At 57.0% G+C, this 16,100-nt stretch overlaps 1 protein-coding gene across 1 annotated transcript in view; it reads left to right on the top strand.

Annotated features, from left to right (window-relative positions):
* The window catches only part of RGMA (repulsive guidance molecule BMP co-receptor a), a 44,582-nt gene extending 41,758 nt beyond the window's left edge, over nt 1–2,824 (top strand). Inside the window, exon 4 of the mRNA XM_079910180.1 lies at nt 459–2,824. Coding sequence (XP_079766306.1) covers nt 459–1,175 — 717 coding nt within the window. The 3' untranslated portion in view covers nt 1,176–2,824. The remainder of the gene's footprint in view (nt 1–458) is intronic.
* Nucleotides 2,825–16,100: the final 13,276 nt, after the last annotated feature.

Genomic DNA, 16,100 nt, shown 5'->3' with positions numbered 1-16,100 from the left:
GTATCCTTAACCTAATCTCAACTGCAAGCTCCCATTTGTCATATAAGGTAACATTTACAGGTTCCAGGGATTAGCGCCTGATATCTTGGAGGCCATTCTTCAGCCTACTCCAGTGGGTAACGACCTTTCATTTTTAATTAGCCATGCTTTTCTTGTTATGTTTCCTCTCTGTATATAGTAAATGAGCCGGTTTTCTATTTAGGAGAGGAGTATAAAGTTCCCTAAGTCAAAAAAATTTTTAAGCAAAAATGCAAATTGTTTTAAAGAAAAATATTAAATGAGTAGGGCAGGTGGCACTGCACAGTGACCACAGTGGGGAAGGGGCGGTCTGGGACATCCTGGGGGCTCTTGCCATCCCTCCGCTCAGTCCAGAGCATTGTAAGTCTGGGGCTGGGCCTTGTCCCCTCCACAGTTCCTGGTACTGCCTCACCCCCTCTCTTTGCCCCCTTGCCCCACAGCTCACCATCATCTTCAAGAACTTCCAGGAGTGCGTGGACCAGAAGGTGTACCAGGCCGAGATGGACGAGCTCCCTGCCGCCTTCGCCGACGGCTCCAAGAACGGCGGCGACAAGCACGGGGCCAACAGCCTGAAGATCACCGAGAAGGTGTCGGGCCAGCACGTGGAGATCCAGGCCAAGTACATCGGCACCACCATCGTGGTCCGCCAGGTGGGTGGCTACCTGACTTTCGCGGTCCGCATGCCCGAGGAGGTAGTCAACGCGGTGGAAGACCGGGACAGCCAGGGCCTCTACCTCTGCCTGAGGGGCTGCCCACTCAACCAGCAGATCGACTTCCAGGCCTTCCGAGCCGGCGCCGAGAGCCCCGGCGCCCACGGGCTACCAGCCGCCAGCCCCGCCCCCTCAGCCCCCGACACCTTCCCATACGAGACGGCCGTGGCCAAGTGCAAGGAGAAGCTGCCCGTGGAGGACCTCTACTACCAGGCCTGCGTCTTCGACCTGCTCACCACAGGAGACGTGAACTTCACGCTGGCCGCCTACTACGCCCTGGAGGACGTCAAGATGCTCCACTCCAACAAGGACAAGCTGCACCTGTACGAGAGGACTCGGGAGCCGCCGGGCCGGGCGGCCGCCGCAGGGCTGCCCCCGGCCCCCTGGCCCCTCCTCGGCAGCCTTCTACTCCTGCCCCTGCTTCCTGTGCTGCTGGAGGCCACCTAGGACCGAGAGCGAGGCGTCACCGAACTGGTCGGCGGCTGCACGAGGGCCGGTGGTGGCCTCCCGGTGGCCCCGCAGTCCCTGCAGGGGTCAGGAGCCCCGGCGGCCACGCACCTCCGCGCTGCCTTGGGCTGCCTGCTGGCAAGGGCTGGGGGCGTGGGACGTCCCCTCCCCTCCCCCGGGGCCCGGGACAAGGTTGTGGTGACCAGTGCTGTGACGTTTGTGACATAGAGCTGTGCAGAGGGAGAGCTGCCCCTCTCCGCCCGCCCCGCCGTGTGAATGTGCAAATCAGAGCCCCTCAGGCCTAAGCCCTCACCCCAACAGAGACACTGGGCGTGGGCAGAGTCGACCTGCCCTCACCCCTGCAATGCACTGAAACAGGCCCGGCTGACTGCTGCACGCGCATCCCGGGCCACCTGCGCCCACCCCACGCACACACACTCGTACACACTCGCACACACAAGGACGGGGGGGCGGAGGTAGCCTCGAGGCTGGACCCCTGGGCCGGGCATCCTTTCTTCTTGGGCTTCAGGACACCCCCGGGGTGCTGCTTGGCATCTTTAGAAAACTAACGTAACCCTTTGGCCAAAAAGTTGTGTCCTCCTGGTGCCTTCCCGCCTGTGGCCTCCCTGCGAGCCAAGGAGAGACCACCGTGTGCGCCCTGGCTGGGCACAGGCTCAGGCCCCAGTTACCAGGCCCCGCAGGTGGGGGACGACACATGTCGTCGGCACGTGCTCTGAGCAATGCCTGCTCTGGCGCCTTCCCCCACTGCCCATCCTCCTGTCCCCCGGTCCCCACTGTTCTTTGGAAGTCGAGTCTTTGCTTCTAAATGTCTAAACAGAGAGCCACCCCCTTGATTTCTGTTCCTTCCTCCCCAGCAGGTGGCAAGAGGCGGTGAGCAGGGGAACTGAGGCCGCAGGGTGCGGGCTGGAGACTCAGCGGATGGGGCCAGCTGGCCTGCCCTGATCCTCTGCTTTCTCCTCACCTGCCCCCCAGATCCTTGCTCCCTGCCCTGTCCACCCAGGTCTGCATTCTGGGGAAAGGAGCAGGGCCTGGAAGGTGTCTCAGCCTTTAGCATCCCTGAGAGGATCTCCTCCTTCTAGGCCTTTCTCTTAAGCCCCGTGGCCACACAGCCAGGAGACTTTCCCACCTCACGTCAGCCAAGCTGCCCATCCGAGGAGCCCCGAACCAGTCCCACCTCTGCTGCTGTTTCAGAGAACCCTGGGGACCAGCACCGAGCTGGGCTCCACTCCTAAAGGCGCGGCCGTGTCCCGGAGGGCGATCCTCCCAGAAGCCCCGCAGGCCCCACTGTCCCCGACCGTCCCTCTGCTGTTGCCCAGGGACCTCTCATACACTGGCCCGGGAGGCTGCGGACTGGTCCCTGCCTCCCCCTCCGAGAGGTTCCCTCTCTCTGCCAAGCCGTGGGCTAGGCGGGCAGGTGGGGGGGAGGCGCAGCCCCAGCCCCTCCCTGCTGGTTTGTAGATGGTCCCTATGTTGGAAGTAAAAAGTGAAGCACTTTATTTTGGTTGTGTTTGATCACGTTCTGCTTGGAAGTGGGGGCCCCTCACTGTGTCCCGTGTCTGCGACCTGTGTGGAGTGTCACCGCGTGTACATACTGTAAATTATTTATTAATGGCTAAATGCAAGTAAAGTTTGGGATTTTTGTTTTGTTTTGTTACTTTCTTTTGGACTACGTGTTGGAGTTTGTTATCTGAACGGACTTTGGTTCCTTTCGGGGTGGAGGGTTGACTTTGGTGGTGGCTGCCCCCTTACAGTGTATCTACCAGGGAAAGGGGAGCGGGCAGCGCGCGCACGCTTGTGTGTGTGTGTGCGAGTTGAGTGTTGTGAGTGCCTGCAGAAGGAGAAGCAATTAAACAACCAAAACCCCCTCCTTCTCTAAAATTACTTTTTCTCCTTGTGATGAGCTGCCTTTGGGGCTTGAGGGGTCCAGGTTCCCTCGCAAAGCTGGAACCGTCTTGGAGACAGATGATCACGTGGAGGGAGGGACATGAAGGGCCTTCTGGGACGAGGTTGGGTGGGCTGGCCTGGGATCCAGGAGGAGTCCATCAGCCTAGGACCCCAGATCTGGAACTGTGGCTGCCTCCCTCCCCAAAGGTCCCCCTCCTCGCCTGCAGCCCAGGGAAAGGGTGGTGGCACTGCAGAGGGTCCATCAGTGTGCACAGGACTGAAGCTTGCTTCAGGTCTTCACATTTCATCTTTTAAAGTTATCCAGGGTTTCCCTGGTGGCGCAGTGGTTGAGAGTCCACCTGTCGATGCAGGGGACGCGGGTTCGTGCCCCGGTCTGGGAAGATCCCACATGCCGCGGAGCGGCTGGGCCCGTGAGCCATGGCCGCTGAGCCTGTGCGTCCGGAGCCTGTGCTCCGCAACGAGAGAGGCCACGACAGTGAGAGGCCCATGTACCGCAAAAAATTAAAAAAATAATAATAATGAATAATAAAAAAATAATAAAAATAAAGTTATCCAGTGAGTCAGGAACAAATGCATGCCCATTTTACGGATGGGAAAAGAGAGACTCGGGGAGATGGACTGACTGGCCTAGGGTTCCTTAGCAAGGGCAGGGTCAACATGTACACCTAGGCCTGTTTTGCCCCCAAAGTCCCTGCTGTTCATACTAAATGCCAGGCAGCAGAATAGCAGCCCAGTTAAGCCAGGCCACGTCCCAGCTTCTCCACTTTCCTAGCTCTGTGACCTTGGGCGAGTCAACCTCTCTGAGCATGCATCCCCTCCTTTGTAAAGTGGGGAGTGTCCATCCCATAGGGTTGTTTGAAGATTCAGCGAGTTAATTCCTGTGAAGTACTAAGGACAGGGCCTGGCACACAGTGAGTGTCCAGTGTCGGTGTCACTATTACCCCAAGGCAAGAGGGGCTGAGTGAGACGGTGGGTGAAAGGAGAGGGGAGAGGGCCACGTGGACCCTGGAACCTCGGGGGGGAGGTGAACCGAGAAAACCAGAGAGTGAGCATGTACACCAATCCCAAGCCGAGGAGGAAGCTAAAAATAGGAAGGGAGAAATTTCTAGAGCCCTGTTCTTAAGCAGGCTCCCAGAGAGAACACAGGAGTCCGGGCCTTGGGAGGAAGAACCATCCTGGAAGGGACGAAACAAGGCTGGGACATCCCCACGCATCTTACCCAGTCACCCAAATTGATAGTCCTCTCAGCCTCACTAGAAAGTGAGATGAAATGAATACTCATGCAGGGGGTGGGGAACCAACGAGGGCTGTTGGCACTTGGCCAGCACAGAAGAACAAATTAGTGAGAAGCCAGGGCCAGGGCACACGGGAGAGAAAAAAAAAAATCTCGTTCACCATCAGATGAAAAAGCTGCGGCACTGGCCAGAAAAGAGTCTTGGTTTGGAATTTGTTCAGGACCCTAAACTTAACCAGCTGGAATTCTTTTCCAAGTACCATGCTACTAGTTGCCCTCAGTGAACATGGAAATTTGCATTTCATCATGAATATGGAACACAGAGTCGTGAGCTAAATGATTCCCAAGAAGCAGCTTCATCTTACTCCGCAGGCTGGGTTTGGAGCAGGGACGCTTCTGTGCCAGCTCAGCCGAGGCCAGTCAGCCTGGAGGTAAACGCATTAGCAGATGGAGCTGCGGGCCCCTCTCTGCGCTCCACCGCCCCCGCTTACCGAGAACCCATCTGAGCCAGGCCAGAATGGGGCTCATCAGAGCAATGCCGGCGTGCAGGGTGGAGCCGGAGGTTGCACGGACTGGGGCCGGGGGGTGGGGGCACCTGGTCTCAGACGGCAGGCTGACTTGGCATCCAAACTGGCTCTGCCCGTCGCTGTGTGGTCTCCCTTGGATATTTTGAACCTTGGATTCCTTCTTTGTAAAATGGAATTAGGAGTACCTACCTCCCAAGGCCATTACAGAAATCCAATGCGCTAACGCTCATAAATTGCCTTGCACACGGAGCCCTGGCGCCCCGGCAGCATGCAGAGGCCACCAGAAATGGCCATCTCCTCCCTTTGCAACTGCCCGTGTTCCTTGATTCATTGGATAACTCTTTCGTGATTGCGGGTGCTGGGGGGATGCGACAGAGATCTGTACACACTCCCTTGCATTCTTGTTGGCGAGACGGGTCCCTAACCAAGCAGTTACATCAGCGACTGTCCCATGTGACAGCAACATGAAGGAAAGGTTCATGGGTCAAAGGACCCGAGAGAGATGCACCCCGGATCGGGGGGTGGTGGAGAGAAGCTTTCCTCTCTGGTAGGGTCAGCGGGGACCTCGTACTAGTTCACCTGCGTGAATCCGGAGAATGGGCCGTGCAAAGATCTGGGGAGAGCGTTCTCCACAGGGAACGGTGAGTGCAGACGCCCTGGCACAGCAGCAGCCCAGAGGGTGTGGACCGCAGGAAGCCAGGTGCATGGATCAGGGTGCAGGGTGAGGTCACAGGCAGCTGGAGCAGGACAGGCCTTGTTATTCTAGTTGCCATAGGAAGCTGCTAGCAGGCTCTGAGCATGGGGAGACGGGCTGGACTCTGGTTTTAAAGGAATCATTCCAGCAAAGAGCGAGATCACTGCGGGGAAGAAAGGCCATCAGGGGGTGCGGCACAAAGCCAGCCAGAAGTGGGAGGGCAGTGGCAGAGCCAGAGGTGGCACGAATGACGGGCTTTGGGGTTCACTGTGAAGGTGGAGCTCTGGGGCACGAGAGGACTTGAGAGCGGACCAAGGTGTTGCCTCCAGGTGTGTGGGCTCAGCACCCGGGGAAGCTGTGGTGTCACTTACCGAGCCCGGGAGGACCACAGGAGGAGCAGGTCCGGACCCCGACATCCAGATCTTACTTTAGGACACGTTAGAAAGCACACGCAGCTGGGTTGTTCTTAATTTTTAAATGTAAATGACAAAACTTCCAAGAAAAACTTCTTAAGAAGTGCAACGCTCACAGAATAAACCTCCCAAAGGGAAATGTGTTACATCTGAACGAGCCGATTGCAAAGCCGTGGTCGGTAAGAGGACTGGCAGGGGTCTCCCGGCTGTCACTCAGGGGATAAAGACACCTGAAGGCCACAACCCAACAGAATCCTGGGAACCTGGTGGGTTGGGTGGCCCAGGACAGCTGGCTTCACTAAGACTGGGCTTTACGGCAAACACCCAATTACGCATGGACCAAAGTTCTGATCCTGATGAGGACAGCAATGCTAAAATTTGAAAAAAAGGAAGTTAAAAGAATAGGAGGGAAGCCTGGGAGGCGCATACTTACTCCCCACAGCTACCAGACGATGTGCTGGAGCCCCTGTGGGCTGGAACAAGTCCGCTTCAAGTGCTGGCCCAGCCACTTGCTGGCCGCGGGACCTGTGGCCTGTTTCCTCATCTGCAAAATGAAGCCAGTGGTCCTGCTGCAGAGGTTCTTGGGAAGACAGACAAAAATGAGAGAGAACACGGAAGGAAGCACCAACGAGACCACAGACCCCCACTAGTGTCAGCCCCTCCCCATCTCCTCCCCCCAGCTCACACCACCTTCACGGACTCCCTCCTCCAGTAAGCCTGCTTGGGGCAGCTCCCCCACCAGGAGGGCCCCTGCACCCGCCCACTCCCCGGCTGACCGATGAGATCCGGAGAGAGGGCGCCTTGAAGGAAAGGCCCACCCTTAGCCTCACATACCTGTCTCCCACCAGACACTCAGGGTGGGGACCCTGCTTGGTTCACGGTCCTTTACCATGTGCTCATCTCTTGAATATGGCCCAGGAATCACATCTCTTTGGTCTGATTGGCCTTAAAACAATTCAAGAGCTCTTCATGCAGCTCCCACACGGGCTGAAGAAGCTTGGTGTTCTGGCCAGTGGTCAGGGGGAAGCCCCAGCACCAATCAGGAGTCCAAGGACCCCTAATCCCAGGGAGGTGCCCGTTGTCCCTGGGAAATCATCACCTCCTGAATCAGTGGGACCAAAGACTCTACCACCTGATTCCACAGCTCCCTCTTAGCTACCTTCCCCACCTTTCCAGGCTTTTCGGCACCTTTGACCATTTAATCCTTTCCTGCCTCTGACGTGGGTTTGGTGCAAGAGCCCTGAAGGAGAGGAACAGAAATGAACACGCTCGGAAGGTCCCAGAAGGATGGACTTAATTAAGAAACTGCAACAGGCAGCAGGTGTGCAAGGCATGATGTGCTGGGGGCGAGGGTGTCTCTGGAACTGGGGGACGCAATCCCAGGCAGCCTGGATCCCCGAGGCCGAGGCAGGCATGTCGCTGGGCATCACTCCATCCTTGCCCAGAGCAGTGCTGGGAAGGCTCACAGATTCTTCCGCATTTGAACTCCTCCTGCCACTTCATCCCTCCCTCCCGCAGGAAGCAGAGCCCTCCCCAGGCCGGCCCCTTTAGCCAGAGCAAACTGTCTGGCCAAGCAGATCTGCCGGCGGGGAGAACAAAGACATGCTCGGAAAGGTCTGCTGGAAAAGGTCTGGGGCCTGGGTCTCAAGTTCACTCCAAGCTCCTTTTGTGCACAAGTCCAGCCACAGTAGCCGCTGTCTCCGGGGCCGGGCACTTTATTAACGTGGATGACCTGGCTGGGGCTGAGGGGGACACCCCGGAAAGCAGGCCTCTGAAGGGATTGAGAGGGCTAGAAATGGGTGGAGAGGCCGTCCCCAAAGCACGCCCTCAAGGAGGCAGTGCAAGTGCTTGGTCCATTGGACCAGCCCCACCCTGCCCAAGGCCAAGCCCTCACCTGGGGGCAGGGGGTGTGTGCCTTGGGTTGGGTGGGCCTGGATGACCAGGGATGGGCAGTGGTGTGGGCAGGGGGACACCCGGGCAGAGGGAAGAGCCCAGGCTCCAGGACCAGACCTGGCCCAGGATCCCAGCCCTGTCACCCACCTACTGACTGTGTGACGTAAGGAAATGAGGGAGTGAGGATTTTAAATTCTTCAAACATTCTTCCAAGGAATTTTGAGAACTTTAAATGAAACAGTCAAATAATTTAAATGGAGTAGTCCTGTGTTGGGAGAATCACGTACCTGCCTCATCTTCATGGTTGGGGGTGACGTGTGGTCAGCCTCAGCTCTCCCAGCCATGAGGGATGATGACCGCGTGTCCTCACGTGGTCTTCCTGCAGACAAAATGCGACGCCCACACCTGCCCTGAACTTGCAGTTCCTTTGACCATTTTCACAACAGCCCTACCAGGCAGATGCCATCAACCTGGTTTCCAGGTGAACCCCATGCCACCCACCTGCTCCTCCCTTGAGGAGCCCCAAAACGGGGCTGGCATCAAGCCAAGGCTCTGGTCCTGGGGGAAGCAGGGGACCAGACCCCCACCTGGAGTCTGGGCAGGTAGGGGGACCTCAACAGACCCTGAAGTGAAAGAGGATGGGAAAGAAGGTATGCCAGGCCTGAAGCCTGAGAGGCTTGGGGTCGAAGGAGGAGACAGCCCGGGCTGCCTGTGGGGTCTCGGCTGGGTCACCCCAGTCCAGGGGCGGCCATCAGCTTTCCCAGGTTGGGGTCAGCCTTGTTGGCAATCCCAGACATGATCCAGCTGCTGGCGTGGACCCCACTCCCTAATGCATGGGGACTGGAGTCTCCAGCCAGTGCCATGACAGCTACCTGTTCTGGACACCTGCCGTGTGCCAGGCGCCCTGCCAAGTGTTTGATCCAAGGACTGATTTGTCACAGCGGAGCCCCCTTCCCGCCGCTCAGGGGACTGGAATCCTGGGCTCCATCAGAGGGGCTTGGTCAACAGGGCTCCCAGGTGGCCCTCAAGTCAAGGCCGGGGGCCTGGACCACCAGGGACCAATGCCAAGGGGAGCCGGGCAGCGCAACTCCGGCATCTGCCTTGGTGAGTTGACACATCCTGCCCTTTGCTAATGGTCAGGGTGGAAGTGGGTGGTGAATCCCTCCAGGAAGGACCCAGGCCCCTCCCTCTGGGTGCTGACCTTCCCTTCTCTCTCTCTTCGGTCCTTGCACAGACACCAGCTGGTGCTTCCCCTGTGGGTCCGGTCATGGTGTGGGTTTGGGGACACATTCATTTAGTCCACACACATTCACTGAGGCCCTGTGCCGTGTCTGGGGCTGTGCTTCGTGTTGAGGACACAGCAGTGCTCCAGGAGATGAGTGTGGCCGCCCTCCCCAGATGACTTACAGAGGGTGTAATAGAGTAGGAAGGGGATGAGAATGGCGGCGGGAAATGGCCCTGCGCTGGTCCTCACGTCGCTCACCTTGTTCTCTGGCCTTGAGGCAGCCACACGCTGCCCCTGAGCCTCTCTCTCTAGTCCTGGGTCACAGGGCCGTCGGGAGAATGAGATAATACCAGTCAAAGGCACTTGGGTGACAGTCGGAGAAGCCATTGCACAAGGCAGGGACAAGCTCGGCCTTTAGAGGCAGGAGGAGCCGCGTTGGAATCTGAGCTCCACCATTGAGCTGTGTGATCTTGGGCAAGTTACTTCAAGTCTCTGGGCTTCAGGATCCCCACTTGGAAAATGGGGATAAATCCGACCTCATGGCAATTTTGTGAGGACTCAAAGAGAAAACACAATAAACAGGCCCAGAGCCTGGCACCCAGTAACCAGCCCTCTGTAGGTGGTGGCTTCTGCTCACGGGCCTATCACTCAAGCTGCTTTATTCACTCACACCCAAGTCAAGGCCGTGACCAGCTCGGGGTTCCCAAAGGTACATGACATACGGATGCTTTCTAGGGGCCAATATCTCCCCAGGCCCTCCAGGGCTGGAGTTCATTGTGTAATTTATGAGTTTAGGGAGAGAATCTTTGTAATTATAGCTCCTTTCAACTATAAAATCAAGACATTTATTAATTAAGCCCATACAAAACTACAAAACCAATAAAACGCAAAGGGACAGCATTAATTTAAGAAATGCGTGATGTTTTGCAGACCCTAAGTGGGCCCTCTCTGTGCGATGGAGGGGGGCGGAGGTGGGAGCGTTCGGGCCAGGCTCTCCCCAGCTCAGCTGCCTGTCATCTGTCCCCCTGCCTTTCAGTCTTCTGACCCTGGGAAGCCCGTCTCGGGTGTGAGTTCCCTTGTCCCCCCGGGGAAGTAGCACTGATTCCTCGGCTCCAATACACCCCTCCAGTCCCGGCTTCCTTTCTCCCTCCTGCCCTTCCCAATGACCCAGGATTCGCTTCAGTTGATTGAAAAAGATGTCCATCAATACGAAAATATACAAAAATTTCAATTCTTCTAGAAATCTCAAAGGACTACCCTCCCCACCGTACATCTGTTGGCCCCAAGTTCAGGAAACACTGAACTAGGACCTAGTTGGGCGACAGTTAGCTAATCTGATTCCCAGCCACACCCACTGTCAGAGCAGAACTCAGGAGGTGAAGGGGGCCGTGAGGCTCCGTGCAGGGGACAGAGTGACGTGACACGGGGCTCAGAGGGGTAGGCAGAGAGGCCCCGGGTGGGGGGCTGGGCACCACAGGAGCCCAGAGCAACGTGGGAAGAGGTGGCCCCAAAAGGAGGCAGGGAGGCCCGCAGAGCCTTAATCTCCAGCCTCTCCAGGGCAGGGAGTGGGCTGGGCCTCAGGACAGACCAGATGACCAGGCCCAGGCAGGCTGGTCCATGCTGAGGACCAGCAGCCCCGAGGAGTTGGCCACAGCAGTTAAGGCTCCCCCTGCATGGCGCTTAGCACGGCCGGGCACTGCTCCCCCATCAAGTGGGTGACACTTCCCACCCCTACCCCGAGAGGTTAACACCTGGCCCAGGTCACAGCAGTCGGGGTGCAGCCTGATCTGAAGTGAGATGTTCTCTCTGGTACCCATGCTGTCAGCCAGACTGCTATGAGGGCCCTGGATCTCCTCCCCGGGCCTTGGGGCCCTCCTGGGTGAGTCCACTAGGCTCTCCACCCTGCTACTGCCACCGCAGACCTTGCTGCCTCTTTCACCCTCCTGCCTGGTACAGTGAGCTCCAGGCCGGGCCTGGGTACCTCCCTCCGCAGGTGAGGCAGCCGGAGACCAGGAACCGCATGCCTGCCGCAGCATAGCCACCCTTCCAGGAGCTACGATGCTGAAATAATACCATCAGGGCTAGTAAATTGCCTCTACTTAATATTTGCCCCAGGCTTCTAAAGCCTCATCGTGCTCCCAGTCCGTTCCCTGGAGATTCTAAAAATCCAGCAAATGAAGGGTTAATGCCCGGCAGGCCAGGAAGCCTTGGGGAAGTTGTTCTACTGCCCAGAACTGGCTTCTAACTGCTTTAAATGTCCCCCTGGTCCAGGAGGCCTGCCGACTGGGACCTGAGCTCTGGCCCGAGCCCCCAGCATGCTCATCCTCCAGGGAAGGGAGCACCCCGGCCCTCCTCTCCCCGGGTCCCCTCTCTGGGCACCTCACAAGAGAAGGCTTCGAGCCCAGCACCCACAGGGCCCATGCAAAGTCAGGACTCAGAGCTGGAGGTGAAGGAAACCTGGTCCCCGCTGGGAGCCCCACTTTTCCAGGGGGGCATGGCGGCTATGAGAACATGGGGGCAACAGAGTATGCCAGGGGCTCTGGTGGCATCTGTGGGCACCGGGAAGGGACAGACAGAGACGGGACAGGGACAGCAGGGTCAGAGGAGGCTGCTCGGAGGAAACCAAGCTTGAATTGCATCTTGAGGTTGAACAGGATTCACAGGCATGCGGAGGTGAAGGAGGTGGAGAAAAGGGGGACGGTGGCCTAGAAGCAGACCGTCAAACATCTGAGGCTGCAGGGGCAGTTTGGGCTGGCTGCAGCCGGGGGCTCAGGGATACAGAGAAGATGAGCGTGGCCAGCAGGGCAGGTTGTTGCCCATGGCCTCGGACCCAAAGCAGTGAGCTTAGAGCTAAGGGGAAGGTCACGGGGGACCAGCAGAGCGATGCCTGGGCCTTGCGGCTCAGGGCGGACCCTCTTCCTGCCACACGGAGGTGGGAGGGAGGAGAGGCTGGAGCTGGGAGGAGCCTGTGTATCCCTGAAGGATGGCTGGAGGTGACCGTGAAGCAGGGCTGCCCCGTCAACCCTGGGGGGCAGAGAGCCCACCGGGCTGCCTGAGGCCCCTCCTGAGGCTGGGTGGTGGCGGTCAGCACGGCCCTGGGCCTCCTGCTTGTGTAGGCAGGTGAGGCCAGCCTCTCCCTGCAGCCTCTAGCCCTCTCCTGTGTCCCCGCCCCGTCGCACTTCCGGCAGGGACAAGGTGCCTCCAGGTCTCTGGCTCCAGTGTGGGCTCACAACCAAGGAGAACAGCCCCCAGGGGGCAGGGGAGTGATGGCTCAGCCCTCCCAGGGTTGGGTTCAGGTGGTGGCGGAGACAGGCCGTTTGTAGTGGAAATCTGCTGCCCCCTGCAGGAAAGTTCTAGAACCATACTTGCTCAGGGCCCTCCATCGGAGAACGGGAGCTGATCCCAAAACACACAACGCAGACCCCAGCTGGGGTCCCCAAGAATCGTCTCCCAGGTGCAGTTCCCAGCACCGCAGGATGGCCCAACATCCCCCTTTATCGACAAGTGCCGAGCCCATCAGGGACCCCTCAGGGACCTCACTCAGGCCACCAGAGCCTGACCAAGGGCTCTCATGCGGACTTTGAGTCTGAGGCTTGGAGAGGCAGCAAGGTCGCCCAAGAACGCCATCTGGTTCAAAGCCAAGTCTGTGCAGCTCACAGACCCACGCCTCCCATTGGTCCTCACACCTTCCCTGGACCCCTGCCCTCTACTCATCTCCTGGCTCTTTTCTCCCTGGTATTTGTCAGACCTCGTGTCCTCTTTTTGTTCGCTTGCCTAGGGTCTGCCTCCCCAATCACCCTAGCTAGGAAATCAACTCAAAGAGGGCAGGGCCCCGTCCTTCCTGTGCGTGTCCACACCACCTAGAACAGGGCCCGGCCCACAGGGAGAACCTCTCTCTCATGACTGTCTAGTCCCAGCTGTGTCTCCCCCACCAGACTGGGAGCCTTGTCTCTGTGTTTAGATGGTTCCAGTCCCTTCTGGGCCTTCCTCCCTGGGTTTAATCGCCCAGAGCAGGCTTTGCAGAAGCCCCTTTCCCGGGCTCCCAGGACAGGCAGCTCCAATTATTTGGCCGGCTCCAGGGTGAGGGCTGCTACATCCTAGGTACCCCTGACCTCCCCTCCTCTACCTGCACCCTCCCCAGCTGAGAAGTGATGGATGCTGTCTCCTTCCAGGTGGTCCCCGGCGCTTGCAAACCTCTTCCTTTCCCACAGCTGGAGCTCTCACTTACAAACTACATTAACCCTAGGAGCTGCCTGGTTCGTGTGCAAATGAAGGTGAAAAATCCACCTGCCCTACTGCACACAGGGAAGGACCAAAGTAGACAAGGCACTGACTTCCCTGCCCGCCTCCTAGACCATCCCTGCCCCCCAAGGCCAACCCAGTGCATGGCGTCAGTGGGGACCATGCTTTAGTGATGACAATTCCCTCTTGGATCACGAAAGACATTAAGAAAAAGACAGCACGTATGAACCCTCTGTGGGGCAGCACTGGCCCCAGGAAGTGGCTGTCATTCTGCCCATCTTCGAGGTCGGAAGTCTGCAGGTCAGAGACTTGCCTGTGTTCCACATAAAGCCCGGTCACACGGCACAGAACCGACCAGGAATCCCCAAGACTCAGCCCAGGTTAGGACCCCACCACCAGCAGCAGAGGCAGACCCACCAGGGCCCTGGTTTCTACAGGGTAAGAAGCATTTACTCCGATGAGCCATGTCTCTTCCCCACTTCCCAAAGCAGAACAAATGCAGGTTGGGAGGTGACATGAGCCCAGTAGTTTTCCAGTCTCAAAACGTGATGGAAAGGCTGCCTCCAAGACAAACCTGGTCCTGCTCCTTTAAGAGCCACAGATCTGGCAAACTGCGGGGCCTGTGTTTCAATAAGTGACCTTTCTGTTGGCGCTAATTGAGAAGGACTTGCCTTGATGCCAGATGTGTGAGGCCCTGCCAGGGAGCGGGGAGGGGCCTGGGCCTGCTCCTTCCAGTAAAACGCAGGCGTTTTTTGGCAGCGGTCAGTTTAGAAGCCTGGTTGCTATTGTAAATCATAAGCTGATTATTGCACTTGTTCTTAAAATTTCCCAAAGTTGTTCCAGCCGAGCTGTGAGTTGCAACACGATTGTGAGCTAAGTTTATAGGCAGGAAGACCCCCTCAGCTCTTGAGTCTCTGATTCCCACTGCATGCACTAAAACCCCGGCACCACCAGGCGGGCGAGGCTCCCTGCAGCCACGTGTCCTGGGCTGACAGTCACAGGAGTTAAGCCCTCAGCCCTGAGCAGACACACGGGTTTATTTGGTTATTAGCAATTAAGACCTTCACAAAGACTGAAGTTCGGTTCCAGAGTCACCTAAGTATTAGCAAAACCCTTTGGGTCTGGCAAACTTCTCCGCCTCCTATTCAGACGGCTCGCCAGCCACGGCTGTGCCACCCTTCCTCTGTCTGGGGCTCGCAGGAGCTGGGCCAGCCCCGTGCCAAATGCTCAAGTTAACATTTGTGTCAGTGTTTCCATTATCAAGTGCTCTTTTCCCCCCTTCAAGAATATACAGCCCAACCGTAAAATTACCCTCAAGGCTGCAGGCTGGCGGACCCGGTGTTCTGATTTCCTCTTGACGGGGGGGCTGCGGGACCGCTGCTGATGGGCACCTGACCGGCACGGGTCTCCCCGGGATCCTCCCCGCCCGGCACGACCAACGTGGGAAATTGAAGGCGGCTCTGCTCAGCCACTGGCGACAACTCCTCATCAAGTGCAGGGACTCGGGCTAAGACGACTGCTGCTGGGCCGGGGGACTGTCAGCCTCAGCTACTCAGAGAAAATCTAGAACGTGTGGTGAAAGGACCTGGACCCGACAACACAACTGGGCCTGGGGAGGGGGAAGAGACGCAACTTTAAAAGGCTCCATTTCGCAAGCTGTCAATCTTGACCCAGCAACCAAGGGAAGGGAGACGAGGAGGCATGCACAGTCGCGGGTCACGCCAATGCAATGCAACGTGTTCGCCCAATTCTAAAAATCCTTAGTAACACTTTTTAATATACAAGAATCAAAAGTACAGCAGTTTTACAATGTAGGAAAATTTAATACATACTATATAAACAACATTATTTACATCAGAAATCACTAGGACAGTGGCATTTTTCACAAATATAAATTAATTACTGTTTAGTCAACAGGTTTTAAAAGTCCACAATTTTACAATAAAGAAAAACCATCTGTCCCCAACCGAGTGGGATTCAGATGGACTAAAGCAGCCTGGACCCTTGGCCTGGCTCTCCTCGCCCGACACGGCAGCCCTCGGATGAGCCAGAGGAGCGAGCGCTGGCACTGGGCCCCGGGCCACCGCTCCTGCTGACGCACTGGTTTTGGTCTGTAGGATTTCAGTGTCACTGTGTGAATTCATAACTGAATCGTGTTTGCACCGCGCACCCTGATGCGGCTCTCAGACATCAGCTAGAGTGTCTGCAGCAGGACGTGAGAAGCGTTCTGGGTTCCCATCAAAGAGCGTTAAGGAATGCCTAAAAGGAAGGGGAGCCCGGGGCCAGCGACAGATGGCGGGGACGAGTCTGGAGTTACCGTGTCCTCTGCTAGGACTAGGACATACACGTGAATCCGGGTTTCTGTTCAACTTCCCTCTTCCTCAGCCCCTGCTCTTTCTACCTAATAACTAAATCTTTCAAAGCTAGGCTCCACGGAATACCATCCTCACAGATTCCGGGGGCAGCTTCTCCCATCCACAAGTGAGAGAATTCCTACCTGTGCAAATTTCTGGTTTTGATATAAGCATATAGTATTCATACTGATTTAGGACAATGAGGAAATGCCTTTCTCCCAACCCACCCTTCAGACATACTCCGACACCTAAAATAGATGCTTTTATGGGGATACTGTACTTTTCATAATCAATTTAACACTGACATGGCTGACACTGCCTTTTGCTACATCATATGGCACTAAAAATCCTGAATGTGAACAAAAGGAAGTTCCTTTTTCCTCATGATGAGACATCTTTGGGAATAACTCACATCTC

This window comes from Stenella coeruleoalba (genome assembly GCF_951394435.1).
Source record: "Stenella coeruleoalba genome assembly, chromosome: 2".
NCBI lineage: Eukaryota > Metazoa > Chordata > Mammalia > Artiodactyla > Delphinidae > Stenella > Stenella coeruleoalba.
The sequence above is the reverse complement of the archived record's forward strand: the minus strand, read 5'-3'. Positions and strand labels throughout refer to the sequence as shown.